This window comes from Hylobates moloch, unplaced genomic scaffold (genome assembly GCF_009828535.3).
Source record: "Hylobates moloch isolate HMO894 unplaced genomic scaffold, HMol_V3 SCAFFOLD_3, whole genome shotgun sequence".
Classification (NCBI taxonomy): Eukaryota; Metazoa; Chordata; class Mammalia; order Primates; family Hylobatidae; genus Hylobates; species Hylobates moloch.
In genome coordinates this window covers 171,206,173-171,232,573 of record NW_026652278.1, presented here as the reverse complement: position 1 = coordinate 171,232,573, position 26,401 = coordinate 171,206,173, and the positions used below count along the sequence as shown (strand labels likewise).

The window sequence follows — 26,401 nt, the reverse complement described above, 5'->3', positions numbered from 1 at the left end:
ATCAGCAAAGTTCACTGTAAATGTTTTTGAAGTTTTTCTTCAATGCAAGCTCCTGATACAGTCAGCTTTATCAGGTGGGCAAACCTAGAGCCAAAGGCTTTATGCCCCAAACCATAGCTGCAGGATGCTTCTCAGAAGGTTTGCTGCTAAGACGCTAGGTCTATTGGAAGCAAGATGTTAATTCTTAAGTAAAGGTAAATTGACCATGAAGCCAGCTGAAACTTAAGCTTTGGGCTTCTCCCTTACATGAGTCCCTTCCCTTTCCAAGGCCCTGCATCTTGTATCTTGCAATTTTGTCTTCTTTCTCAGAAAGAGGAATCTAATTTTTTTTTTCTTTAGAGATACGTTCTGGCTCTGTCACTCAGCCCGGAGTGCAGTGGCACAATCATAGCTCACTGTGGCCTCAAACTCCTGGGCTGAAGCAATCCTCCCGTCTCAGCCTCCCCAGGAGCTGAGACTATGGGAATAAGCCACCATGCCCAGCCGGGACCCAAAAATTATAGAAGCTCTAGGCTCTCAAAAACACGGAATCCTCCAGCCCTTAAGATTATATTGCTATTATAGATGATATTATGTCACAGCATTTTATAATCAGAGTAGAATTTTCATATACTTACTCAAAAAACGTTGTCCATCCAGTTTCATCGCTTTTAGTGGCTAAAAGGCCACTATTGCCATGGTAAGTAAACAAAACTAATTCCAGTCCTTGAGCAGTCATGCTTTTCAAACATCCATTTGTTCCTATTGTCAACCATATCACTTGGTTATCGGGAGACACCACTCGAACTGGCATGCGATTTGGGTCCCGTCTAATTCTAAGGGTGTTGCCATTGCTGTCTGTCACAGCGGTAATATCATTGTCATTGCTGTAGCTGAAATTGTACAGGTAGTCACCAGTGACTAGACTTACAGTATATTGGTGAGTACCATTGATGTCAAAGATGTAGAGTTCTTGATCAGTTGGAGACGCAACTTCATAGAAGTTCATAGAGTTAAGTAAAGGCTTATTCTTTGACACAGCCCGGATCCGGATATTCCCTAGATCTGCAATATACAGTGTACCATCTGGAGAAGCAGCCAGGGAGGATGGGGCATTGAGTTTGGCATCCTTGGCGTAGCCATCTCCACTCTGGTAACAGTCACAGTTGGCATCATTTTTGCAGTCACACTCTGAAGGTATTCCGGCCACTAAGGAGATTTCTCCATCTGTTGTGACCTGCCTTATCCGGTTAATTTTCTTCTCATCAGTTTCAGTAATGTACAGGACCCCACTGTAGGACACAGCAATGGCAGTGGCTGATTCCAGTGTTGTCTGCACTGCGTGCTTCCCCACGGGATATTCCACTCCAGGAACCTGACAGTGCATGGGCCGTCCAGCAGCAATGCGAACTTGACGATTTTCAGTGATCTGTAAAACTACATTATTATCCAGGACATAAATGGAGTTATCCATAGGGTTAATGGCTAGGTCAGTGGGCCATTCCAGACGTACCTTAATAAAAAAAGAAACGGCCTGGTTAGTAAGTTACTGCACTACAGTTAATTCGCCAGAAGGGTAAATTAGACCATTCAGGGAAATTGGCATTAATCTGAGATAAACTGTTTGATAATAGTTTTTTCAATAGCCTCAGTAAAATAAACCAAAAAGTAATGAATGAAGATAGATATAGGAAATAACACTTTACTTTAAAATTCAGCTCACAGAAAGATTTGCTAGTTACAGGCAAATAGCAAATTAGCCTCTAAGTAGTGAGTCAACATATATCAATGAGCTATGAACACACAGGTTCCTTATGGCTTTCTAGGTTATGAATAGGTTAGTATTCTATGGTGTTTTCAATCGGGCCAATAGTAAAGTTTCTAATTCTAAATATAAGTCCCTTGGGACTAATCATAGTGGGTTCTCTCTACTACTTAAGGAGCTCATGCAATCAAAAGATTAGAGATTTAAGCTGTTTGGTTCTTTTTAGAATACCTGCATGCTGCTATTTTACTGGTATTTTATTACAAATGCTTAGCATTTCTTAGTGATAACTGTTCTGTATCTCACTGAATTCATCAAATGCAGAATTATAGAAGAAAATAACTTTTTATTAGCTCCTGTGATACATGTAAATGGAACTGCCCTATGAGAACAACTGCAACACATGATATATGCAGTTTAATATGGTGCCATCATAGTCTACTGACTAAGTCAAGTCACCCAGAGGAAAAACAAACAAGTCAGCTTAGTATTTAACTACCTGGCTGATGTGCATGCTGGTGTCACAAGTTAAAGGTCTGGCTGAAGTCAAATCGTTAGAGCCCAGGAGAGTTGATATGATTCCATTTTGGTCAACTTTCCTAATCATGGTTCCATCAACAAAGTAGATTAATCCATTCTTATCAACTGCCATTCCTGTATTTGAGAGAAGCGAGTATTACTAATTTTTCAGAAAGGATTACTTTTGATTATTAGGCCCATTATTAAACTCAATTATTTAACCCAGTGACAACATGGGTGACAGGTAGCAGGTAGGACTGGAGATTGCAAATACATCCAACATAGGCATTTATAATACAAATAAATTAAAAATTCAGTAAGGAGGCAGGGCATGGTGGCTCACGCCTGCCATCCTAGCACTTTGGGAGGCTGAGGCAGGCGGACTGCCTGAGCTCAGGAGTTCGAGACCAGCCTGGGCAACACGGTGAAACCCTGTCTCTACTAAAAAATACAAAAAAAAAAAAGGCTGGGTGTGGCAGCGTGAGCCTGTAGTCCCATCTATTTGGGAGGCTGAGGCAGAAAAATGGTTTGAACCCGGGAGGCGGAGGTTGCAGTGAGCCGAGATCGCGCCATTGCACTCCAGCCTGGGCGACAGAGTGAGACTCCGTCTCAAAAAACAAAATTCAGTAAGGGAATTATCCAATTTTGTCAGAATCTCTTGTGAGTATTTGTATCACACAGTTAATACCTGTATGTTTCAAATATAAATGATAATGATTATATAATGTTGTGGTCTATAAATTATAGAACCAGTTTCAAATTCCATTCCAGCTAATTTACAGTAACCATATCCTTCTAACAAAAATAGATCTAAGCCAAGGTTAGTGTTTTGTGGACCCTGTTACAATGAAATTTTCTATTATGAATAATTCAGTACAGATACTTTTTTTTCTTTTTTTTGAGAAGGAGTCTCACTCTTTCACCCAGGCTGGAGTGCAGTGGCGTGATCTCGGCTCACTGCAGGCTCCGTCCCCCGGGGTTCACGCCATTCTCCTGCCTCAGCCTCCTGCGTAGCTGGGACTACAGGGGCCCGCCACCTCGCCTGGCTAATTTTTTTATTTTTTAGTAGAGATGGGGTTTCACCGTGTTAGCCAGGATGGTCTCGATCTCCTGACCTCGTGATCCGCCCGCCTCGGGCTCCCAAAGTGCTGGGATTACAGGCGTGAGCCACCGCGCCCGGCCTGTACAGATACTTTTTTCCAGTCCTTGTTCACATAATAGCAGCTACCATGAAAAAAATAAAGGCCCCAAACCAAAAACATTGTATTGAGTGGCATAATGAGCAGGGAATCATTCCTGCCTGGTTTAAAAGCCTTTACCACGTAGAAGTTTTTTAGCCCTTGTTACCTCCAAAAATTCCTCTCAGCAAGGATTTTTTCCCATGGCATAGAAACAAAAGTTTAACAGCTCTCCAAAGAGGGTGAGGGCTCACAGGGTTGCTTAGTGATGGGTTTTAAAGAAGCCTGGGACTCATTCATGACAAAGAAATTCCAGGACTATGAAAGAATTTGGATACTTCCTTGAAGTTTAACAGGATGTGACCTGAATTAGAGTAGTTGCTTCATTCTTTGAAGAGCTGAAAAAAATGGTATGATAATAAAAAATGCCAAGAACCTAATATTTACTGTAAAACCAAGTTAGGATTCTAGCAGTTTCATGCTACATGGCTTTTGAAAACCCTAGATGTGAAACCGCTTTCCAGAACACTGTCAAAGGTAAAAAGTTAGACTCAGGATTAAACATGACTAGGCACTAAATGGATTTTCTACCCTTTTTTTTTTTTTAATAAATAAAAAGAAATCCTCAAATCGCCAACTGCTGGTACCTTTGGGACTCATGAGTGTGGCTTCCACGGCCTTCCCTCCATCCCCACATCTTGCTTCGTCAAACGGAAGGCACTGCTCCCCCGTCCCTGCGATGACTTCTGCATTTTTAGTCAAGTCTTTTGCCCCGGTAAGTGACTTTGGGCGATAAATTCTGCGGGTGTTTGTGTCAGAAACGTACAAATCTCCTGTGACTGGATCTGTTGCAAGGTAGTATCTATGAGCTGGGTTGCTGCTGTGAAAAGGATCATACATAAACATCAAAGGGAGTTACTCCTAATACACAGAGGGAAATTAAAAGCAAAATAAAACAGATCATGAGAAACTGATTATAGTCTGGAATCCATGATTAAAGACTAGACATGAATAGTACTGTCTATTTAATAATGACTTAAAAGATGTGCTCACAGGTAGCATTTCTCTGATATTACTGTTTGCCTTCCTTGCCTGATGCTGAGGATTCAACAATTTACTAACAGTCATCTTAAAAAATATTACTTTTAAAAGGCAATATGTGTCTAGCCTAAAACAAAGAAGCAAATTGTCTAAATCTTTTGTGCTCAGTGCAAAGCCATTAAAAAACTGCCCCTGAATGAGGGACATAAAGTTTATTCCAGGGGAAGCATGTCTCCATCAAATTCTCCAGTGAAGTACAATATACTACTGATTCCACTCATACCTCGCCATAGGGTATTATCCTTTCAAACTAAAAACCCTCCCCCTGAAGAAATGTACCACCGTATCTGTCTTGGTTGCTCTATCATAATCCAGAAAAGTGCCAGTGTCTGTCCTATGGGGTTAAATATTAAAATGAGGTCGTTCAAGTGTACGGGGGAGTCTTAGTTGGTGGCCTGTGGCAGTGCACTAGGATGCTGGATCCTTCAGTTTTCTTTCTAAAGTTTGTGTACTGAGCTGCTCTGAAACCTGTCTATGAATGTGGTGGCATACAAAATGTAGTGCCTCAGTTTTGTAAATATGAAGAAATGCAAATGTAAAACATTTTATGTCCCATTACTTGTAAAAAATGGTAAGCCCGACACTGCTAAGGAGGGGACAAATTATGACGTATCATTGGAATTAAAAAGTTAATATCCTTACAAACAATGCCACATTCTTAAAATTAATGTAATCTTGTACGTGTGCAACGACCGCCTTCTGAACGAAAACCTGAAAAATAATTTAAATGATTTGGTGTCCCAACCAAGATGTCAACATGATGGGAATCTACCATGTATCTTTTGATGACGAACTTAGTTACACTAATTAATTCTCATTCTCTCTCTTCCTCTCCCTCTTTCCACATACAGCTACACACACACACACACACACACACACACACACACACGCTTGTTTCCATTTATTTTATTTGTGAACATCTAAAATATTTAGAATAAACCTACCTATATGAATATTTTTATTCTAATAGTGATGCAGTAGTCTCCTCATTACTAATGAGGTTAGGTTCTAATAAAACAATTTTCACTACTTAATGATCTTCCCTCGAAGTGCTGAATAGATATACTTTATCATTCCTGTAAGAGATTCTATTCTTAAAATCGTGTAAGTGTTTCTCATGTTTTAGTGGAGGACAGCAGATCACACATGGAGTCTGCAGAGGCCTCGGGGAGCTCTGAGACTCTTAGGCTGTGATTAGTATACAGAGAAATACAAAGACATACAAAGGCTTGAGCTTTGTATGTCCTTCAGCTTTGGGATCTCCTTTCCAGCCTTTAATATCTTTGAGTGACAAAAGACAGACTAGAGCAAGATGTCTTAGAGTGTGTAAATGTGTGTGAAATGGTAAAAAGTAAGATGAACTCAGAAAGATGCAAGTCATTATACAAGAAAAACATTTCAGAACAACTGGGTTATGCCAAATGATCCATTTGCTATGCTAAGTGTTATTATATCATTTTCCTAAGTTGATGCCTACAATTTTAAATGCAGCAACACATATTGCATCCCTTAATGTGGTAGTTTATTACTTTGTAAGAAGTGAAGGGTTACATACCAATACAACATTCAGAGCAATTTTACAGAGGTTTTTTTTTTTTTTTTTCCTTTCTATAAACAGTCTAATGTTGACAGAGCTGGTCTTTCAGGTATGTATAATTGGTGACAGAGTTGCAACTCCACCAAGCTGAGTCTACTTTGAAAGACATGCCATTGTAGAGGCCCCTCTAGTCTTTCCTACCTCCCTGATTATACAGTTAACTGTGAATAGCTGTGTACATGGTATGCATACACTCGTGTATACATAACACAAGTATTTTTTTCTTCTCAGTTGTATATCTTTTGAGTATGAACTCTGTACCTGATTGCCTGGGTTTAAGTCCTAACTTCATTACTAACACTAAATGTATGATCTGGGCATGTTGTCTAACTTATCTGTGCCTCAGGTTCCTTACCTGTAAAGGTGGTGATAATAATACATATTTCACAGGATGCTGGGAGGATTACACGAACTATATATGTAAGATCCTTAGAACACGGACTAGCGCATACTACATACTCACTAAGAATTAACTGTCCTTATACTCGCTTTTGTCCTGTCTCTTCTTACAGTGCAATGTCTTTTGCCTTATAACCTTAGAAAGTGCAGGAATACAATAATTAACTAAAGTATGAGTTGTTTCTGAAAATATTAAAAGAAAAAACTGACTAGGTTTAAACTTGGTTTAGGTTTAGGTTTGTTAAACCTAAACTTGGTTAGGTTTAAATTTGTTTTCTTACTTCTGCTGTTATAACAGCAGTTTATAATATCCTAAACTATTAAAATAATGAAGACTCATCTTAATATACCCACTTTAAATTGTTTAGAGAGTAATGATGAACAATGATGACTCATTTGTGGTAAATGAATCATGCACACTTCCTCAGGATGCCCTCATTTTGAGAAAAAACAAACAGATTTTTGAGGTGGCAGCTTCCGTGGTGGTGGCATCCTCTTTAGCTATGGGACGTGAGTTTTCTTGGTGCAGAAACAAATGGACATTCAAGTCATAAGCTTTGCCTTTATTGTCATCAGTTTTATTCTAGTGGGGAAGTAATGAGAGAATGCCCAAAGTGGTGCTTATATTTGCTTATTTCCTGTCCTGAAGCATCTCCTTCCTAGAAGACATAGAAATTTCTCCATCAGGCAACAAATGTCAGTGGCTTTAAAAATGTCTGACAAATGAAAGCTGTACTTTTGGACGCAACTCTAACGTCCAGAAGAACAAATGTGGGGGAGTCTAAGTGGCCCTAGAGAAGAGAATTAGCCTCTGGAAATATTCCCCACAGGATGGTAAGAAATGAGAACTTGACAAATTCCCAGCGGTGCAGGCTAGCCTGGCAAATTAGAGCTGGTTGTTAGATGCCGGTCTCTCCTAAATGAAAAGAGGGATCAGCATGGAAGTACTAAAAGGAAAAAAAGTGAGTCTGGATATTTCTAGTTGACAGACTGGTGGCAGTGAAGCTCTGAATCATATGCCATAGGACTGGGATTCAAGGTCACCTAATTTAAGCACAGAGAGTTGACAGTGTGAGCTAGTGCTTGCTTTCCAACTTTCTGAGAAGCCAAAGCACTAAAGAGGCGGGTGTGTGGGTACAAATGAGTGGTGAATTTTTAGGTCAGTAATCTATCTACTGTGAAAACGTGAGGCTACCACGATGGAACCGGCTGCAGCTAGCAGCTGGAGCACAGGGATTTTCAAAACGCTTGGTTTGGGGAAATCTCTGCTTAGCAGAAGCACAGCAGCATTCTTATGTGATTGATTGAGATTTCACTATTTCAGAAAGGTTTGAAATATTACAATTTTGACTAATAGCAAAATCAAGGAAACTGAGATCAAGTTAAGAACGTTTAGTATATTACACCTTGATTCTTAACTCATCCCGAATTGCCCAGATCATCACAATTATCAAGACATCTTCTCTAGTCTCATCCAATTAGACACAGATCCAGTGATAAGTACAGGCTGGATTTGCTCATTTATTTTGTCATAATTCAACCTTCTTAGACTAGAGAAATATTCACAAAGAACACGCCAGAGAACAGACATTATTAGCATTTCTATCTTTTGAGTTGGAAACTGTGCCACAGCCTTTAGAACACAAGACATTTGAAGAAGCATAACAAACTATATTCATATATAAAAGTAAAACGGCTTGTTTTATGGTAACCAAAAGACCGTTTAGAATATTGCAAGCAGCGACTTGGGGTGTGATATTTCCATGCCTGCCTGATTTTTAAATACTAAGTCAATAAGGAGTGCTGAATAAAATTTTTATAATTTGATATCTAAACTTTAATGGATTCAAATTCACAGACTTATGATTGACACTTTCTTTGATCCTTTAATTGGTAATATAAAATTCACAAAGTTGATTTTTAGTTCTACATGTTTAAGTGCCCTTTGGCTGGTATCAGTTAATGCAATTTTTAAATTTTGGAATGTGTGAGAATTGGAACTAGGATGAGATAAAATTTACTATTTACTACATATTAAAGGGGTTCGTTAGCAAACTAATACTATAAACATCAGAGAAGGACATGTTTGGTATATCTAAAAGAAAGACATTTTTAAAGCATTGTGGCAGCTTCTACTCATATAAAAAATTTAATATGTTGATCAGTAATATTTATATCTATTCATTAAAGTATAGCTAAGAATTTTTATTTCATGTAATATCCTGGTGGTGCTTATGAGTTTGATATAACAGAATACTCTCTGAATTTTAAAATAAGACAATGTGTTTTTGTTAATTTTTATTCAATATTTTTATTCCCCCATTAGTCCAATTAATGAGACTGTTTATAGTATATGAAATATAGAAGAGGCTAAAAAGTGTGCATTTTTATATTTTAATCATTAACGAATGGCAACACCATTCCTTTTGTAGATTTAGACACACTTTTCAGTTTATTTTTCTTCCTATGACCTGTTCCTAAGCCTCTCATGACTCTTATGCTGCCCAAGAAAGCGAGGATAGGGAGCACGCCAGGAAGGATCTTATTAACCAGGAAAGGGAAGATAACGATAGGCAGGTACACAGGAAGAAGCACCTGAAAAGAACTTTACTTTTTTAAGCTAAAAGAAGAAGTTCCAATGAACTAAAATATGTTGACTTTGCTAGGTCAATTTTATTACTTACGAAGCAAATGGAATCCCTGTTTTATCAATGACATGATCATATTTGATGATTTGGGCTCAAAGACCTTACACATTCTCTACATCTTCCTCTTTCTTATCACTTAGACAAAGACTCTCCATTCTCTCCTTCCCTTTATTTTATCGCTTGGCTTTCTTCACCGCTAACCATGCTATTGTAGGTTCTCTAGCATCTCAAGGTGCAACAGCTTTCTAATTGATCTGATGTTGAATCATTTTGAACTGTGACACCAAATTACTCTTCCTAAAAGGCCACTTTGAGTATGCCACTTGTTCAGGATCCTAAAATGGGTCCCCACTGTGTCAGGTATCCTTAGAGCACTCAAGGCCCCAAGCAGTCTGACTCTCCCCTGCCTTTCTGCCTGTATCTCTCGTGATTACCACCATGAACCCCCCATTCCATTCAGGTGGGTCTGATTACTCTCAGAACATGTCTTGTTCAGCTCTCCCCCAGTCCCCGGTAACTTTACTTGCTTTCTCTATTTCTTCATGACTGCCCTCTCTTCTTCTTGCTGTTCTATTTAAGCAGACTTCATTTTTAGACCTAGCTCAAATATCAGCCCTTCCAGAAAATGTTTCCTTACCATACTGCCAACTCCCAATAATCTCTTCCTTCACAGAACTATTCTCACATTTGAAACCATGGACCACAGGTATGATTAGGTGTCAAAGAATGAAACTGATAATGTTATATTTGTCACATATATACCTTGTCTCCCCTGCTAGATTGTGAGTTCTGAGCGCAGGTACTTTGTCTTATATTATTATTTTTCAAAGTGCCTAACACACGGTAGGTGATCAGTTAACACTGATTGATTTCATATAATTAAATATCCATATAAAACCCAAAAAGTGTACTCTTCATGCACGGCACATAAAGGAAATGCAGAAGTGCAAATGTAGTTAGGATGATGGACAGAGGAGGAGGATTATGGAGGATCATGAGAGAGGGATTACAATAGTATCACTGCCAGCCAAACACCAGGAGTTAGTATAAAATGAATTTCTACTGTTAATAAAGATGTAACACTAACCTCATAGATTTTTTTTTTTCCCCAGAGGGAGAGATTATGGCTTTAAATAACAGGTAAAATGATTGTGAAATAAGTCTTGCTTTTTGCATACCTGGGGAATGAGCCCCTAGAATCTTAGCCATTGGGACACAGAAAAACCGGCTGTGTGGTGCAGTGGAAAGAACATATTTTTAGAGTGGTTTAACTGTCTGCTACCCATTTCTTAGATATGTATTTTGGGGAAGATATGAAACCTCCTGGAGCCTCTACTACGTCACCTATAACCCTGAGGGATTGCTGTGTGGATCTGCAATAACGGATATAAAATATCTGGCACCATGCCCGGCATGGAATAGGCCCGCTTGTTAAAAGGTAACTGCTTTGATGGTTTTTTTCTGTATTGCCTCCAGCATTTTCACATTTAGTTGGTGTGCAACCTGTCTGTCTTTCCTCTTTTCTCCACAGCTACCAAGAAAACAAGACCAGAAAGTTTTTGATATTCTGCTGTGGTTTCTAATAGCAGAGCTTTGCACGCTCAGTATCCTGGGGAGATGAAGTGTTGATTTTAGCATGTGCTTGAGCTATTGGCTGCAAGTGCAAGTATAAGATCAACAGGGGATCTCAGGAAAAGACCATGGGGCCAGGTTTGGTCACCCTGATATGCAACAGCTATCCATCTTTCAGTAGAACTTTGGTTTTTGTTTGCTAGTTGTCAATCACTACACAACAGTTTACAGGGGTTATGTTGACTTATTCATCTAAAAGACCTCACATAAAATATTACTAATGTTTCTATCTAATATCATTTCATTAAATATTTTAATGACCAAACTAGATCTAGCATGTCTAACCTGTCTAGCTTTTTGCTAGCTTTACTTTAAAACATCGGTTTCCTCCGCCTTTTTTTTTCTATCCTGAGCAAAGTTTTTCAATCAAATGTGTCCATACAAGTCTTTATTGTATCTTCTGCAGCTACGTGTACACAGAAAGCGGAACATGAAACACTTCTGAGTCTATATATTTGCTTCAACTATATTCGTCCTTCACTTTGAAGAAAGTCATTTCCTCCATAATAATGGCAATGAAAACATTACTTCTTAAATCTAGTAATTCTCCTAACTAACTTTTAGGAAAATATAAACTATAGGCAAAGAGGAATTTACCAGGAAGCTAATAATTAAGCTTCAGCTTTGGGGCCTCTCACTCTGCCAAGCCACATGTTCACATAACTGTACGTTTTAAAAAATTTGCCAAGGTAAAATATTTCTAGATTCTTCTTCTTAAAGAGTCTCCAATAAAACACAACCTGTTCTGGGTATTCATGGGACGATGCAAGCCTTCTCAAACCTTCCTAGTGTGCTTCAGGTCTCATTCTGTTTGACATGGCTTAGATTGTGTCGGTCAGTAACTGAAGCTTGGAAATCATTTTTTATAGAGAGATATTCCTTATACATTTTTGTAACGAAATTTATTTTATGAACCAACTGAAAAAAATTTCTCAAATTATATCATGTAAATAACTTGCAATATATTGCATAATAATTGTTCAATTAAGCACTTTTAATTCCTTTGATGATCTGTGATACTGAGTTTCCTCTCTCATGATGAAATATTCTTAGAAAACAATTTCAGAGGGTCACATTGAAATGTGAAAAGGATATTTGAAAATATACAATAACCTTAAGATGCTTACCTATGTCTAAAATCTTTATTTCTTGGTGGAAGCAGATTAAAAAAAGGTAAAAAAAAAAAAAAAAAAAAAAAAAACAGTTAGAAAAGGCTTCTAAAATATAATGAGTTGAATTCTGAGATTTTAATTATTTGTATGGAAAATTGCCAACTTGGCAGAAATGATACTGGAAATGAATTCTGTAGTCTAGGGCTTACCAAATAACTTACAGAATAGAATGATTTGAAAATCATACTTAAATGAACAAAGCAAAGACAATATGTTACTTTTACTATTGGCATTATGGCTAATGGATTAACCCAACCTGAAGATCCAATATTCTAGTTAAAAGTTGTAGCCTTAGTTCATTTAATATCAGGTCCTGAAATCACAGGAAAATATTTTATACTTTAATTTCAACCACTGTGAAATAAAAGAGCTACGCCTATGTCACAGGGCTATTCTAAAGAGATTTAAGAATCATAGCTCTAGCCTTTTAGAGCACAGAAAATTCACTGAAATCAGTAAGATATTTGATATATTGGGTGACTTCATGCTCTTTAATACATTTATGGGACAATATATATGTGTTATGCTTCTCTTTAAGCAAGAATTTGACTTCCTTCTGGGGGAAATTTTAAACCTTGGGATGGCATTTTTACATGAATAAATTAGTACATCAGACTCAACATTTTTTTTAAAAAAGGCACATTTAGCTTTGGTTAAAAGCCCAAATTTAGGAAAGACATACCTTAGTTCTAAGACACTTGTTACGTTCCCAGAAGGGAATATCCGCCGCACATAGTTGAAATCGCCTACGTATAGACTGCCATCGATCCCACAAGCTAGCGCCACTGGGGCCAGTAGCTTGTTACCATCAGCTTGACCATTGCAACTGGGGCAGGAAATGCTGCGCCTTCGCCCATTGCCCATGATACTACTCACGACTGGAGGCTGCTGGGAGATAAACTGGTTTTCCCCGTTTCCCTTGTACAGTATACCTAGAAGAAATAAAGTGCCTTGTTTTTCTTATGATGAAAAAGTGTAAAGGTGAAAAGCAAACATGTTCATGATTGTTTTAACTATAATTCAATGCCTGTTAGGTCTGGATTAAGATATTCTTATTTGAAGCTCCATTCAACTACCTAGTGTAAAATATTACATGATAAAGTACATAGGATATACACCAAAAGTGCTGTCTACTGTGAACTGAAATCATGGCTGGTGAAAGGAACAAATGACTAAGAAGAATTAAAACCCCAGTTCTCAACATCAGTGATGATCAGTCATGGCTATACACTGGAATGGCCTGGGGAGTTGCCAAAAAATATTAATGCCTGGTTCTCACCCAGAGAGATGGTGGTTTAATTTGTCTGAGGTGCAGCCTTAAGCCCTGAAGTTTAGAAAAACTCTCCAGATGATCTTAACGTGCAACCAGGTTTGAGAACAGGCTCTACATAATGTTCTTTAGGGAATAACAAGTTTGCCTAATTGTTAATCAATATTGAAAATATTCAATTAATAAAAATATGAACCAGGAATATAAATTTCTTTTGAATTTATAATTTTCTTTAAAGTTAACAAACTAACTTTATGGAAAACAAAGGTAGAAAATAATAGACATCAAACTCCAAAGCTGTAATGATAATACAGGCTTATTTTAACTCTACCTATCCTGTCAAAGAGGACTATTCCTGCGTACGCTCTCATCTGATGATTGATTGATAGGAGAATGCATATACATGCAGTTATTCAAAATGTCAAACATAACAAAACTGTTGTAGAAGGCCAATGTATTATTTAAAGTGAATTCTGCTTTAAGGCATGGAAGTGCCAATAATTTTATCAAGACAAAATGCCAGTCTGCTCTTTTATGGTCTTCAGTGAAAATCTGAGAAAAGATTCCAAATGAATATTAAATATTTTCATAGTTAGTTAGAAATTAGATTTGAGTTGAGATTCTAATTTTATTGCTTTTGCCATTGCTATATACAGATCAGTGGCTCCAGTTTGGTGTGATGCACACGGGGTAGTCAGCTGCTATTGTTCCATGCATAGTTTATGACATTTCTCAATGTGTTATCATCATCTGTATACACCACCTGCTGCTTTGACTTTAGAGTGGCATATATTATATTTATTGAATGTTCTATGCTCCAAAGCAGTTCTTAGAGATAATGACTCTACTTCTTAGCAGATACACTGTTGAAAGAATAATCCCACGAAAGTACAATCAGGAAACTTGAGAAAGTGCTTTTTCCCCCACTTCGGGATAATTTTAAAGTGAAGAAGAAATTAGAATAATTATGTTCTCCTTATAACTCAGCACATTTTAGGTGCATTCTGTGATTACTTTTTTAATGCTTTGCTATTTGGGTGATGTAATAATCATAGCAAATTTACATAAAGAAATCAGGGAAAATAAAACAGGTTTATTCAAATTTAAGAAAAATAAGCTAAATAAGGCTGGATCATAACAAGAGGTGAAACGCATTTTGCCTTGAATATTCAAAGAATGCGTTAATGATATCTAAGATTCTTCTTTCTGTGATTACGTTAGTTGATAATTATGGAGCTATAATTTCCTATAAGAGCCAGTTGTGTAATTTTCATCAGAAGAATCCTACAAGTCAGACTACTGCTCTACGACATCTGATTTATTCAGTCATTACTTTGAACGATTGGCCCTTCCTGCTTCTTCTCTATGATGACAGAACAGAAAGATGAACATTAGAATATTTATTTCCATGTTTCAGGGTGCCTGCACGAATAACTGTCAGCATCTATGTTTCCATCTTCTCTGCTTCCTTCATGTCTTTCTATAGCTCATCCACCTTGTCATGACTACAAATCACTTTGTTTATTCAATTAGACACATGTCACTTTGGAAAGCCACTACTTGTCAAAATGTTCTTGGATAAAATTCTAAACTGCAATCTGTTCACTCTGTGGCTGAGGTTATCTCACATTTAAAAATAACATATATTTTCTTTTATTTATTTTTGAGACAGAGTCTTGCTCTGTCGCCCAGGCTGAAGTGCAGTGGCACAATCTTGGCTCACTGCAACCTCCGTCTCCCTGGCTCAAGCGATTCTCCTGCCTCAGCCTCCCAAGTAGCTGGGATTACAGGCGCCCACCACCATGCTTGACTAATTTTCATATTTTTAGTAGATACGGGGTTCTACCATGTTGCCAGGCTGGTCTGGAACTCCTGATCTCAAATGATCTGCCCACCTTAGCCTCCCAAAGTGCTGGGATTACAGGTGTGAGCCACCGTGCTCGGCCTAAATATATTTTATAATTTAGAACTTTTTTTTTGAGGACAGTATTTTGGAAAGTTCGGTTTTTACATCTGCCCTGATGTTTTAATAGAAGTTACCCACATGTTATTCTGGTTTAGAATATGTGTGTATTTATATTATACATACAAAGAATATCTACACATTTCTGAATCCTCCTGAATATAATATTGTGTGTTGTATCATACAATGGTGAATTACTGAGGCATGGGCTTTTCCGGAGCTACAGAGATGCCTGTAGTTTTCCTATTGATTTGTAATCTCTTGAGTGAAATCCTGTAGATAATTGGTTATGAACTTTACCCTATACTCTCATCATAACTAAATGGCATCTAGAGATGTTTCCCCTAGTTTTGTTTGTAGAGGGCTTCTGAAGGAATACAGAAATATGTTCAAACTGTATGAAATATAATTTTACATAATTCCATCAAGAGCAGCTACTAGCATGTTTGCCATATGGCTTCGCATTTTAAAAGACCATGATTGAACCTTGTGCTACTAATATAACAGAATGAAACTACTACTGCTTCAGACACCACTGATGAGTTAAGAGAGGCTCTGAGAGAACACTGGAGTCCCCTGCTTGGTCAGGAGTCCCACCTTTTCAATGTGTGCTGCATGTGGCACTAGTTATCTGCTCTGCTTAATTTGGGGTGCAAACTGAGCTGCATCCTGATGTCCAGGACATAACTGGAAGGGGTGTAGAGCTTAATATACTGCTATAAAATAGTGAAGCAGGGACGGGTTTTTCTGCTTTTTTGTGTTTCCTTACCACTGATTTTCTCAGACTATTAATTATTTCCTGGAGGGAAGGCACTAGCATTTTCTTCCTTTTTTGTTTTTTTGAGACAGAGTCTCACTCTGTCAGTCACTCAGGCTGGAGTGCAGTGGCACGATCTTAGCTCACTGGAACCTCCGCCTCCTGGGTTCCAGAGATTCTCCCACCTCAGCCTCCCGAGTTGCTGGGACTACAGGTGTGTACTACCACACATGGCTAATTTTTGTATATTTTGTAGAGACAGGGTTTTATCACATTGGCCGGGCTGGTCTCAAACTCCTGACGTCAAGTGATCCACCTGCCTTGGCCTCCCAAAGTGCTGAGATGATTACAGGCATAAGCCACTGCATCAGGCCCAGCACGAGCATTTTCAAGTACTGGTCTGAAAACTACTTTAGACTGTATATATTTGGAAGGTTAAAATGCACCCTCTCCAACACTCACACAAAAAAAATTGTTTTAAGGAGGAATGAACACTGAAGCAACATTAATCTGAAAAAGTGACCACTAACTATAAACATTTAATTGTATAACATGGTCAAGTTAACATTCTGAACCTTCCAAAAACCTCTGCAAAGTCAAGAGCTAGATTATTTTGCTGAGATTGTGACATTTTTCTCTGGCTATCAGTAAAAGAGTACTAGTATGATATGGTTTAGGACAGGAGGCTAAAGTTAATAGATTAACTTAAGGTCTTGCTTTTCTAGCAAAGCACCCTTCAAGTTGTGTCTGAGATGCAGCTAGTATGTGGGCAAAATGTTGGAAACACAGTCTAGACAACAGAATTGCGTTTCAGATAAATAAATAATATTCTTGATGAGATTGAGCTGGTCATATTTTGTGAATACTCCTCTTTTGGTTTGCGGCATTTGAAACATGTTTCTTCAGAGCATATTCACTAGCATGTTATCAGATCTACTCCTAGGAACGCTTTTGATTCTTGCGTTTTTTCTCAGATTATTCATTTTTTCCCCCAAGTCAAGTAACAATATATGTGACCCCATTTGAGTGGCAGAATGTTTTATTTCCCTGATAGTCTAAGAAGAACTGAAAAAAAAAAAAAAATCTAGATACTCAGAATAATTACCCAAGAATTAAAATCTACTAAAAATATTTTGGTGAAGTCACATGATTTTTTTTTCTTTATTTTAAAAACAAATCCCCCTCCCTCCATTTTTGGTAAACCTTTCTAAAGTACTTTGGCTCACACTCACTGACTCATTGTAGAATGAGACACTCTAGGTGAATCTGTGCTGACAACTCCCACTCAGAGATCTTTCATTGCAACACCAAAGTCAGTCTTTCACAGTCTAATGGGAAAATCGTTTTGGCGATGAATACATGAACATCTTAAAATATATCAAGAAAGTATTATACAGTTCCCACTTTAGGCTTTTATAATCTTTAAAAATTCACCTTTACTTTTTTCCTGCCATTTCCAATCCTACAGCATGGATAGCATAAAATGTTGCTACAATCTCGTGAGTTGGAAAGTGGGCAACATTAGCTATCTCTGAACAATACATTACAACATCAGCTATCTATGAACAAGAGCTTACCGTTCTGTACATCCAGCACGTGATGTTTATCTAATGTCCAGCCACCCATGTTGGACGCATCCAATTCATAGCCCTGCAGAATGGCAGTCCTCTTTTCCCACAGAGTCAGGTCCAAACACGACTCATACTCATATCCAACTGACACTGGAATCCAAACAAATCACAGCTCATCTTTCCAACTACTGGTGGAAATGCAATTTATTTTCTTACTTGGAAAAAACTGCCTTTTTCGCATCTGTGTTCTGAGACTGTATTTCCGCTTATTTATGAGCAGTTTATTTTTTAATTTAAGAAGATTTCACCATATAAAATATTTTTTTAAAAAAAGATCTCTAAATATTATTTTCTACTGATTTAATAGAAAATGAATGTTTTTTCCCCATTCCACCCCTTCATGAGGGGTTCACAGCACAAAATAAAGTCTGGATTGGGCAGCTGGTTAAGTAACTAGATCAGTCAGTCTCAAACAGTGATTAGATAACAACTAAAAATAATGTTTGCCATCTGAATAATTAGAACTCTAGTTTTCAAGAGTGTTAAATTATGGAAAATATTTATGATAAGGAAGGTTCAATGGAACAAAAAAGCTAGCCAGATTATGACATTATGTTGACATATTATTATCAGAAATAAACAAACTAGCAGTAATATGAATAAATCACAGATGAAAAACTTTGGATCCAGAGTTCACAATGAAACAGGGATTTTAAAATTGAGAAAAAATGAGAAGTAGCAACTACTGGATTGATTTGAACTAATTCAAATCCAAATTACCTATTAATTTCAGAGTACAATGTTCTATTTTAAGGTAAATACTAATTAAAACAAAAACATATCATTCTTTAATTTTTTATGTTCTGAGCTTCAGCTTGAAGCTATACTATATACCTATTCTCTTTCTCTCTGTCTCTCAACATGTCACACTTTGATTGCACTGCCCAGTCATTCAGTAAAACAACTGGTTTGACTGTCCTTTCATTGAATGAACTGGCTGTTCTAGTGAAAACAGCTGATGTAATTCATGGACACAAATGTCTGCTATCCTGTTAAACATCAGTATGCATTGAAACTACATTAGTGTTAGATACAGAAAACAAAAACAAATAAGGAAATCCAGGGAGGTAAAGTTATAAAGAGAAGAAGAAAACGGAAAAAGAAAGGGACAAAATAAGGAAAGAAACATGGGGGAAAAAAGGATGTGACAAGCTGAAATCTCATTCAGAGAATTCCTCTATGACATAATTTCAGCCAGAAAAGGCTGATATTTTCTTCTTCTTGCCACATGGAGTACATTCCTTTTCCCACGGTAGATCTAAACCAGCCAAGGTATAATATCCCTAGGATAACCTTATTCTCTTTATATTGTGTATCCACTGACTTCCCTGGGTTACAATTAATTTATGATAGTTCTGGCTTTGAGAAAAATTTCATTGCAGCAAAGATTTATCTGGAACTTACCAACAGCTTCAGATAGACCATAGACTTTCTGATTGTATGCATCTGTTTTATCCCATATGAAGGTATAGGCCAAGTTTGGTGAAGCAGGAAACCATTTTTGGAAGAGTCTTCCTACTACAGCTACCATAAGATGAACCTTCATTAAATTAAATGGAATAATAGACTGGGTCATGGTGATCTTGAGAACTGACTTATACCCTGCAGCTCTGGAACTCAAGTAGGAGAGTTTCAAATCCGTTCCTGGAATTGTAGTTTCCTCGTGGAGTACCTAAGTTTGAATAAAGCAGAAGTTTCAAACTGTGATCATGTATGACGATTAGATAAAATACATTTATGTAGTATATATTCACTGTATTTGTGAACGGTGACACTTTGTGCCTTAGTTTAGTTACTCGTAAAGACAATGTGCTTATTTTAGTTGCTTTAGAGCAACTAAAGTAAAACACGAAAGAGTCACTATTCACAAATATGCATTTGAGCTGTTATCTTATTCAATAATTAAAAATAACTCTGCTGCCAGCCCAAATGTCTCTTCCTAAAAGCCTCTTGTCATTTCTTCTGAGTTAATCACACCTCAGGTGCTACTCTTCATACGGGAAACACTGTGACTGCTCCATCAGGCTGACATGCACTGACTTGTTAGTGTAGTAGTCACAGTGGATTCTCACTAACCCATCTTTCACCCCATCACCCTGGAGGATTAGAGCAGACATTTGTAAGATGGTTAGCTCGGAACAGGAATGCGGTCTAGGCCAAAGATCTGGCCTGTGCCAGCTGGCTCATCAGGGACTAAACCAATACCTATAGCCTCATCAGCTGGCTGGTCACAGCCTATAAAGACAGTAAGGATAACAAAAAACACCCAGTCATTTGGGTTAAATTGTAGCAAATTCCATATCCATGTTGAGAGGTAATGTAATAATAGCACATTGTCATAATTAAAGATTCAGCTCCAACTTACCATGGATTTTTGATATGATGGTAAATTAGCTAATAATTTAAAGCTCCATAAAATTTCTCCTAAAGAGCAACTAATATGTTATTAAATGCACATAGAACATATCAATTCACACTTTTTTATTTGAAACTGGACTGTAAAAATGAATATAATTATGTGCATAAGAATTATCTCCTTTACAAATTAAAAAAATTATACTCTTAACCCCATAGATTACCAGTCAGTGTAACTAGCTCAATGAATGCCGACAATATTTATATTAACAAATGCAAAATACATTATGCCAAAACATATTTTGAAAAATGTATTTTAGGTAGCATATACAACTTTTCTAAGGAGTTCAGATTCTCTTTACCAATGCTCCTGTTAGTTTGGTGAGTAGGAACAGCTCTTCATAGGCTTTCTACATAGGCTGTAAGTGCAAGGCTATCTGTGTTCAAGAACGTGCACCAGGAACTCACTACTTTCTCCACGAAGAATTAAACAGTACTCTCAAAGGCTTCCTCATATTGCCCTATCAAGATTCACTATTCAGACAGAAAGGGCTGCCTTTTCATGTTGGAAAGATCTTAGAATACTGATTCAGTGTTCAGCAATGTTCCCCCTCTCCCCAACACCTCCACATAGAACAGTTAAAGATGATGTGTATCTGCCACCTCCAAACTTTAATAACTTCAGTAAAACCCTCCAAGACCCCTTGTACTGAGGGTAGAGCTGTCAGCTTCAATAGAAACAATCACACAGTTGGAAGGAGCACGAATGAATGGATGAAGGAAGCTTCCATTCTGGCCAGTCAGTCGGTGTTGGCATGAAGAGGGATGTGATGCGGTACGGAAGAGTAAAGGCATTTCTAACATAGACACACGAATTTATTACCATTGGAGTTTTCCTTCAAACATGGTGACTGAATTCAGCCACAAAACGGTCTTAAGCAAAACAGTTTACAAACATATAGAAACTTTTTAGACCCCGGGAAACCATTAAATTGAAGACTGAGGGTACTTTTGTAAGACTATAGGTTGTTAGGGTGAATGGTTTAAAGATAACTCATTGTTCTCCCATAATCAGTGAAATATCAAGGAGTTAGTTTGAAAAATAGATTCTGTGACTCCAGAATGGCCCTGATAATATGTGATTTAACCCTAAAGCCCATCATTTGCTTCCTCTTATTTTCAAAATAATTTCCGATACATTTGATAGGTTTTCCATGAGTAAGGGACTCTCTTATGAATATTATATGTATTTCCTGTGACCTTCCAGAAGCTGCCTCTCTATTTCAAAATATCAGGTGTTGTGCTTGATTTTAATATCTAATTTTGTTCATTAAAGCATGTGTTTCTCTGATGTAATTTAACTTGACCATGTTATTTTGCATTAGTAGGAAAGGTAAATCCAGCCAAAGTGGGAAAATAAACCATCAGGCCTACTTTTGTCAGCTGCGTGAGCCGTAAATCCTATTCCTGATCCCGTTAAACATTCGGTTAGGAACCATGTCCTGCCAATTCTATCTTCCAATCCCTGTCTAATGTGTTCCCTCTTCTTCATTTCCACTACCATTGTGATTGCGAGGCCCTCTCCATCTGAGCCCTGGATATGCGTGGATATACACTTCACAATAGCCTGCTCACTCCTTTCTCTTTTCTATCAATATCTTCTGCGCTTCTTTCAAGTGCGTTTTGCCACTTGAGTTAACTTTAGAGAAATGCTGAAAAAACTCCACTGGGGCCTTGGTTCCGCATCACATAAAGAATTCAACGTCTCCCTAGATTGCTTCTCAGGGCCATAGATAACCTGGTCCCGGAGTCATCTTCTGCCTCCTTCCCCATTATCCCCTCTACAACATGACTTGTTTTTGCCACTCCACTGTTGCTTACACATCTTCAGTCTGAAACATGCTTTCCTCCGCCTCCAGCCTAATCCTTGTTTAAGACCAAACTCCTCAGTGATTCTTTCTTTGGCTTACTTAGGAATTGACCTCTCCTTTGAACTTGTATCATTCTTCATTAAAACCTTTATCGCATTTAGAATGGCAGGATGCACGTCTTCTTCTTTTTATCCTAGTAAAGTATCTGGTACATAGTAGGCTCTCAGTAAATTTTTATGAAATATTTGTCTACTGTATGAGTGAATGAATGAATGAATGGAGAAAAGACTCCATGTATTCATGGAATTGTTGACTATCTGAAACCCATTTTAATGTCCTAGTTTGCTAGAAATTTGGCACCTACAGACAGGTACTGACTCTAGGTAAAGTCTATTTTAGGACTGACTAGGAAGTTTAGAGTACCTGCAAGATGGGCCTGGGGAGGAAGTAGTAAACTGATTGAGGTTACAATGAACTTCTTAAAGTTTCAGCTCAAAGTTGGCTTGACCATTTTACAATGAATCCCTGAGGTGTTGCTGCTGCAACATCTTTGCCTGTGAGCCTTTTTGACTTTTTGTTATCCTAGACCTTTCTGGCTCACCTCTTGTAGTCTCTATCTGTACTCCCTCCCTAGGTTTATGCTTTATATTTATATGCGAATGACTCCCAAATTTACCTCTTTAGTTTCAACCTCTTCCCTGGACTCCACTCTTCTGTGTCTGCTTCTACCTCCAAAGACTTTTGTCCAAGCCACCAGTTTCTCCTGTGGACAACTGAGGTTGCCTCCTAACTGGTCTCCTTGTTTCCACCCTTGCCCAATATAGAATATTCTCAGCATAGAAATTCCTTAAAGGAGGAAATCAGTGACTGTCACTGCTCTGCTTAAACACCTTCAATGGCTTCCAGTTCTCAAAGAGTTATCTTTGCCACGGTCTTCAATGGCTTGTGATTTACTTACTGCCGCCTTCGCTCCAGCCGTGCCTGCTGTCCTTTTTGCCACTCCTTGAACAAGCCAAGAATCCCCTTCTATTTTCAGGGCTTATTCTTTTACTTTCTTAAAGTTTGTGCTGAAATGTCACCTTATTGAAGGCATTTTCTCAAACTATACTATGTAAGATCATACCTCTATCCACTGTCCCCTGCTTTTTTATTATTTTTTGATAAGTCTCATCGCAACCTGATGTATTTCTTGTTGACTGCCTCTCTCCACTCATGAGTTGGGAAGCTCAGTGAGAGCAGATACCTCATCTGAGTGGTTTACTGCTTTGTTCTCACATAACAGTGCCTGGTATAGAACGGGTGTTCAAGAAATATCGGGCGAATGAATACGATAAAGCTGCTATGTGCTAGTGTATTTTAATGACCACAGATTTTTCCTTACCTCTTTACGAATACAATCTATTATGATTATATATATATTTTTGAGACAGGATCTCACTCCTGGTGCCCAGGCTGGAGTGCAGTGGGACTCATGGCTCCTGCAGCCTTGACCTCCCCGGGCTGAAGTGATCCTCCCACCTCCGCCTCCTGAGTAGCTAGGACTACAGGTGCACGCCACCACACCTGGCTAATTTTTTGTATATTTTGTAGAGACAGGGTTTTGTCATGTTGCCCAGGCTGGTCTCAAATTTCTGGGCTCAATCCATCCTCCTGCCTTGGCCTCCCAAAGTGCTGGAATTATAGTAGTGAGCCACGCTGCCTGGCAATGTCCATTATTATTATACCTAATGCCCTACTTTTAAGATCTGAAAGTTTTTTCTAACTGGAAACATGTGGGATGGAACACAATCCTCAGCTATTTCAGTAGATGAAACGAATGGGGAATGCATGGCTATTTCTTAAAAAATTATATTAATGAATATTTTCTGTCAAAACTACCTTTTCCAAAACGCTTTTTACTTATAACAATAATTAAACAGTAAGTTATTGAGACTAATAGCCATGGGCAATAGTGAGTGGTGTCAGTAGCACTTGGTACAATGTCAGTCAAGCTGTCAGGTACATTTAGGCATTAAAGTTTTTTTTCAATTAACAAATAAATGAACAAAGACATTATTAGTGATTGAGTTTAAGCTATAGTTTCATTTGACTATTATTAATAAATATATAAGGTATATCCTGAAGAAAAAATATTTTGTTTGAGTAGATCTTTAAGAAATAACTAGAAAGGCTGGGCGCGGTGGCTCACGTCTGTAATCCCTGCACTTTGGGAGGCCGAGGCGGGCGGATCACAAGGTCAGGAGATCGAGATCATCCTGGCTAACATGGTGAAACCTTGCCTCTACTAAAAATACAAAAAATTAGCTGGGCTTGGTGGCAGGTGCCTGTAGTCCCAGCTACTCGGTAGGCTGAGGCAGGAGAATGGCGTGAACCCAGGAGGCGGAGCTTGCAGTGAGCCGAGATTGCGCCACTGCACTCCAGCCTGGACGACAGAGCAAGTCTCCGTCTCAAAAAAAAAAAAAAAAGAAAAAAGAAATAACTAGATATCCTACTATAACAATGTCTACTCTAGGACACACACACACACACACACCAACACACACTATATAATTCATTCTATAGAATTATTTAAAGATAGCACTGGAATTCTATAATCCTTGTTTTTTGTTTTTTTTTTTTTTTTTTTTTTTGAGAGAGAGGGTCTCACTGTGTTGCCCAGGCTGGAGTGCAGTAGTGTGATCTTGGCTCACTGCAACCTCTGCCTCCCGGGTTCAAGCGATTCTCCTGCCTCAGTCTCCCAAGTAGCTGGGACTACAGGTGCCCATCACCATGCACGGCTAATTTTGTTTTGTATTTTTAGTAGAGATGGGGTTTCACTATGTTGGCCAGGCTGGTCTTGAACTCCTGACCTCATGATCTGCCCGCCTCGGCCTCCCAAAGCACTGGGATTACAGGCGTGAGCCACCGTGCTTGGCCTCTATAACCTATTTTTAAGATTCTCTGGCAAAACATGATCTGAAGATCTTGTATTTACAAGTATTGCCTGTGAGAATATTTTACCTGTGTTTCAGGAATGATGGGACTGTCTTCAGGAGAAGATCTGAAAAAGGTGGATAAAGGTGATGACACGATGATGGGATTTGGCCTCACGAATCCACTCAGATCACAGCTGGGAATATCATTCTCTTCTTTTTTCATGACTAGGGTATCCATCACATAAAAGACATTCCATGGAATCCACACAGTATGATACTGAGTGAGGAATGGGGATCGTTCAAATACCAAAGTTAGAGAGGCCCCACCATTTGCCACCAAGTCAAACCTAAGAAAAAACAAGGTATCCTTAGTGAATTGTCTGGATCCCATATAACTACCAATACACACCTCCTTAAGTTAATATGCTTTAAAAAGAAAATCAACTTTTTCTCCCAACTTTTATATGAAATACTTTCAGATCTATAGGAATATTCCAAGAGTTATACAATAAATACTCGTATGTCCTATGTGTATTCACCAAGTTGACCAATTTTTTTTCCAAATTTGCTTTCCATTGACTCTTTTCTAGGAACCACCTGAGCTCAAGTTACAGACATTATAAAATATTACCCCTAAAGATTTCAACATACATCTGCTGAGACAAACAGCATTCTCCTACAAAACTACAGTACTGTTACCATGCCTTAGAAAGTAAAATCAACTTTTGAAGAAATATGTGAGTATATGACTTTAAATCTCTGCCATAGGTACTGTCACAAGTTTCTAGAGTCTAAAAGTTGCTGCATTTCCATATTAAAAAGGACAATCAAACATGACAGTGGTACAGGAAGGTCTAGTTTTTATATTTCAAATCCTTCAGAGATAGTGTGATGGGACTAACTCACATTCCATCCTGGCGGGTAATAGTATATCCATATTCTGGGTAACGGAAAAACGAGACATTTACTCCAATAAGTGGAGTTCCATCAGCAGTCAGTACTTGGCCCCTGATGACAGATGCAAGGCTGTTGGAAAAGCAGAAGAATGAGAATGAACATCTGTCTTTTCAGGCCAACATTATCATGATTTATAGATAATTCAACCTAAGGATAAAATAACACTATGCTCTGCAATCCATCGTTATTCACAAAAACCAGACCTGAAATACTCGCAAGACAATGTCCCTTTTAATTCAGTGTAATGCATATTCTCTAAATGCCTTGTGTTTATCCTGGGTTTTAATTTGTGGCAATCTGTTTTTTGGAGTGTTATCAAGACTAATAATTTAGAGATGAATTTTCAAAATGATAAACTCTGTGCTTTTTTCATAAGTCATATATATGGTGCTCACATGAAGAAAAGTAGACTCTCCAATTAATTCTGAGGCAATCAGTAAATCTTCAGGGACCAAGAAGTATAAGATTTAAGGGGGCAATAAGGAACATTTGTACAACAACTTTGAATCAACTGCTCGCTATAACTGCATTAATACTGTTAAATTACTGCAGACCCAGGAATTCTGGTGTAAATCATCTTCTTTTGCTCAGTGAGACACAAGACACCTGCTTTCACTTACTGCTTTACTTTCAGGTCATTACTGCTCTGTAAAGCACCAGTCATACAGCTTATGCAATCTTACTGCCATGCC

General features: G+C 38.1%; 1 protein-coding gene across 6 annotated transcripts in view; it reads right to left on the bottom strand.

The window, feature by feature from the left end:
* TENM3 (teneurin transmembrane protein 3) overlaps positions 1-26,401 on the bottom strand; it is a 1,044,221-nt gene that overhangs the window by 39,782 nt on the left and 978,038 nt on the right. For 3 of the 6 annotated variants that reach the window (XM_058436908.1, XM_058436909.1, XM_058436910.1), the window contains 9 exons: positions 25,659-25,778; positions 24,838-25,099; positions 19,016-19,283; positions 17,558-17,701; positions 12,673-12,922; positions 11,946-11,966; positions 4,089-4,321; positions 2,244-2,398; positions 618-1,492 (listed from right to left, as the gene is read on the bottom strand). In XM_058436908.1, the coding sequence (XP_058292891.1) occupies positions 618-1,492; positions 2,244-2,398; positions 4,089-4,321; positions 11,946-11,966; positions 12,673-12,922; positions 17,558-17,701; positions 19,016-19,283; positions 24,838-25,099; positions 25,659-25,778 (2,328 nt within the window). The remainder of the gene's footprint in view (positions 1-617; positions 1,493-2,243; positions 2,399-4,088; positions 4,322-11,945; positions 11,967-12,672; positions 12,923-17,557; positions 17,702-19,015; positions 19,284-24,837; positions 25,100-25,658; positions 25,779-26,401) is intronic. The other 3 variants (XM_058436911.1, XM_058436912.1, XM_058436913.1) reach the window with 3 other exon arrangements.